This window comes from Tetrao urogallus (assembly GCF_951394365.1).
Source record: "Tetrao urogallus genome assembly, chromosome: 26".
In the NCBI taxonomy this organism is placed as follows: Eukaryota; Metazoa; Chordata; class Aves; order Galliformes; family Phasianidae; genus Tetrao; species Tetrao urogallus.
The window spans coordinates 730,610-734,540 of NC_136839.1; the positions used below are offsets into that span (position 1 = coordinate 730,610).

At 53.0% G+C, this 3,931-nt stretch overlaps 1 protein-coding gene across 1 annotated transcript; it reads left to right on the forward strand.

The window, feature by feature from the left end:
* Positions 1–352: 352 nt before the first annotated feature.
* On the forward strand, positions 353–3,096 carry CCR7 (C-C motif chemokine receptor 7; the record flags this gene model as incomplete). Its single annotated transcript, XM_079547106.1, has 2 exons — positions 353–397; positions 2,032–3,096. The coding sequence occupies exon 2, from the start codon at positions 2,092–2,094 to the stop codon at positions 3,094–3,096; it is 1,005 nt and encodes a 334-aa protein (XP_079403232.1). The 5' UTR covers positions 353–397; positions 2,032–2,091.
* Between the last annotated feature and the right edge of the window lie 835 nt (positions 3,097–3,931).

Consider the following 3,931-nt stretch of genomic DNA (forward strand, 5'->3'; position numbering starts at 1 on the left):
TCAGGAGACGGGCTGCTGGCTGCACCCTTCAGGAGCATGAAGCTGTCAGCTTGGGGGGTGAGGAGGAAAGAGAAAGAGGTCTGCAGTAAAAATGGTTACACTGCGCTAATTGTCTTCAGCCATCAGATGAGGCTGCAGAGGCCGGGCTTCCAAGACTCAATCCGTGCTCTGACAGTGGCTTGGTGCACGACCCCGGGTTGTCCTGTGAGCATCTTCCTCGCCTTTTCTGTCTGTGCAGCTGCAGGGAGCTTTGCAGAGTTCAGAATGCCACAGCCAAGTGTGCTACCTCTGCTTTTCAAGCAGAAATCCCGACCTGACTGCTAACACGGTGTCTTCTTCTTCCTTAGGTAAACAGCTGAAGGTCACCCTTGCTTTCAGCCTTCCTCTAATTTTTCAGGTAAGATGTTGAAAACAATGTTGTTGAAATGCAGCTGCATTTGTGTTGTGGGTGAAGAGAGATCTCAGAAACAGGCAAAACAGCCACCCACAGCCCTGGAGAGACCTGTGGGGCACACGGCTGCTCACACTCATAACCCAGCACCCAGAGGTGGGCGGTGAGAGCAGAGCTAAAACCAGAGGGAAAGCAAACAAAAGGGATGACATCAACAAAAGAACAAAAACAACAGGATAAACAGATCTTAAGGCAGTCCCGACTGTTAGAACCGAGTCCCATCCTCACAGCAGTGTGTGCAGTAAAGAACCAAGCACCGCACGCAGTGTTCCTGCAGGTGTTCCCAGCTCCCGGACCCAGCGCTGCGCTTTGACCGGCGTCGGTCCTGAAGGGCCGATGCACCCAGGCAAAGCAGGCGCCCTCCTCCACGTTCTCCTGCTCAGAGCCCGTGTGAAGCAGCAAGGAGAAGCCCAACGCTGTGACCCGCTCCTGACCTGCAGGCCGGCCCCCAGCACTCACGCTCCTGCAACCACAGCAGCAGCCTCAACCATGCCACCGTCCCCGGCTCCGGCTCCCTGAGGCTCCGCGAGGCCTGCAGTCTGCTTTCCCCTTTCACTTCTGGCGGTGTGCCTCCAGATTGCATGCAGGATGTGGTGAAAGCCAGGCCTGCCTGAGACGGAGCGTGCTGAGAGATTGGTGATAAGGGCAGAGGTATCCAGGGGAAACCTTTCATCTCCGAGCAATGGGGAGAAGGTTCTGGAGAGCGATGGCTCACGGAAAGCAGGGCAGAGCCACCGCAGGCTCACTCTGCTCTGCTGAGCGTGGCAGTGTAGGAAGATGAAACAAGAATAATCAGAACTGAAATCGGGGCAGGGGCTGTGAATGAGATGCCAGCAACCCGTCCATGTCAGCACCGCAACCATTTCCTGCTTTACTGGCCGCATTTCCTCGCAGTTTCATTGACACCTCTATTCGCTCAGCAGAAACAACAGCCGAGGGAGGCAGGGAGGCTCCGGCTTTGCCTTCCAGCAGAGCCCTTTGTGCGCAGCCCCGCCGCCTGCAGGCTCAGCCCTGGTGGGAGCAGGGAGTAGAAGGCCAGGGAGCCGTGGGAACCCCGGTGCTCGCAATGCCAGGGTGCTGATGGCCGTGAGCAGCTCCTGGCACTGCCACGAGAAGTGCGTGTGAGCAACAGGAGTATCTCAGATGGGGAAGGGAGGTGAACTGAAGCTAGAAAATGCCAAACAAGTAGACTCAGTCAGGAGGAAGTTTTTGCTGAGAGAAGGAGAACACCAAAGGCTGTGTTATTTTTCCATTTCATCTAACAACTGACCGTGTACATAACGCTGTGTTTGGGTCCTGATGCATTCTGGATAACAGCCACGCATTCCAGAGTTTCAGGTGTTATACTGATTGCACACTAACTTTTCTTGCTGAATTCCCGTGATGAGCCCCCAAGAACCCCAAAGCCCACGTATTTATCCACGCTGTCAGCCATGAGATAACTCTGCTCCCTAGGACATCCCTGGCCACGGCTGGGTGCTGCTGCTGTACAGGCTGACATCAGTCCCCCGCTGGAAAACACTGAGGGACAGGGGCGGTGCAGTACCTGTCTCAATGGCTTTGTTCCTTCCCTGTTCTAGTTCTGTGCTGGGAACAACGTCACTGACGACTACGACGCCAACACCACCATTGACTACAACATGTTTGAGATCCTGTGTGAGAAGAAGGAAGTCCGTGATTTCCGTGCCGCCTTCCTCCCAGCCATGTACTCCCTCATCTGCTTCACGGGGCTGCTGGGAAACGGGCTGGTGATGCTCACCTACATCTACTTCAAGCGGCTAAAGACCATGACAGACATCTACTTGCTGAACCTGGCCCTGGCAGACATCCTGTTCCTGCTGACCCTCCCATTTTGGGCCACGAGTGCGGCCACGTTCTGGTGTTTTGGAGAATTTGCCTGCAAAGCAGTCTACTGCATCTGCAAAATGAGCTTCTTCAGCGGGATGCTGCTCCTGCTGTCCATCAGCATCGACAGGTACTTCGCCATTGTTCAGGCTGCCTCGGCCCACCGCTTCCGCCCCCGAATGATATTCATTAGCAAAGTCACGTGCATCCTCATTTGGCTCCTGGCCTTCGTTCTCTCAATCCCAGAGCTGGTTCACAGCGGTGTAAATAACTACGACAGCCACCCCCGGTGCTCCATCATTGCTAACGACTTGCAGACCTTCAACACTGGCATCAAAGTGTCCCAGATGGTTTTTGGCTTCTTGATTCCCCTGGCGGTCATGTCTGTCTGCTACCTCATCATTATCAAAACGTTACTCCAGGCCCGAAACTTCGAGAAGAACAAAGCCATCAAGGTGATCATTGCGGTGGTCATCGTCTTCGTCGTCTTCCAGCTGCCCTACAACGGCGTCATGCTGGCCAAGACCATCTCAGTCTTCAACAACACCAGCTCATGCGAGCAGAGCAAGAAGCTTGACATGGCAGACGATGTGACCTACACTCTAGCCTGCTTCCGATGCTGCCTCAATCCCTTCCTCTACGCCTTCATAGGCGTCAAATTCCGCAACGACCTCTTCAAGCTCTTGAAGGAGCTGGGCTGCCTGAGCCAGGAGCGCCTCTGGCAGCTGTCGTCCTGCCGTGAGAGCAAGAGGTTCTCCTTTGCCATGGAGACAGAGACGACCACCACCTTCTCCCCGTGAGGAGAGCTCCAGGAAGGCTGAAGGCTGGTGTCGTTTTGTACACTGCTTCTACTTCGAATTACTGATAAAGACTTGCCATTACTTTAGGGAGGGCAGCTGCAAAAGGAAGACCAAAGAACCTCTCCATATCGCAGTCAATGAGCTTTGCTATCCAGTGTTTTCACGGATGGAGAGACTTCAATAAAAACTATGACTCACAGTGAAGTAAGGGAGAGGTTCAGAGTTCAGAGTTCATCATGCCATTTCACCCCTATTTCCTAGCCAAAATCAGAAATGCTCGGAATGGTTCATTTCATTAAAAGCAACAAATAGCAAGAGAAGCGGACACAAGTGCTACAGAATTGCTAGTTTAGAGCTGGATTTCCAAGAGCACTGCCCTTGCTTTGCATGTTGCATTTGACACAACTCCCTACTGCTCTTCCACACGCAACAAATGATGCTCACTGCGCAGAACAGCACCAGCAGCCTCAAGCTCCCGATGCAATACAGCACGCAGTGCAAGCTGTGAGGGGTCCCAGCAGGCAACTCTCAGCTCTGCCTTCCTCCAGAAACAGTGAGAAACTTGCATAACCAAAACTAAATTCACACATATGATGTGTATTCAATAACTGCATGTTATTGTGGATCTCAGGTTTGTCCACTTCACTTCTGCCTGCAGCAACGATGTCTGGTGCTTCAGCTCCTAGGGAGCTCTGCTTATTGCCTCCCAGTGTTCACTTGCATTCTTTGGGAATGCTGCTTCAGTTTGGCAATACAGCCTTCTTCAGCTTCTGTAAAGGCATCTGCCTGCACAAGAGCTAGCTAGCACAGTTTGGATTCCAATGTTTGCACAGAG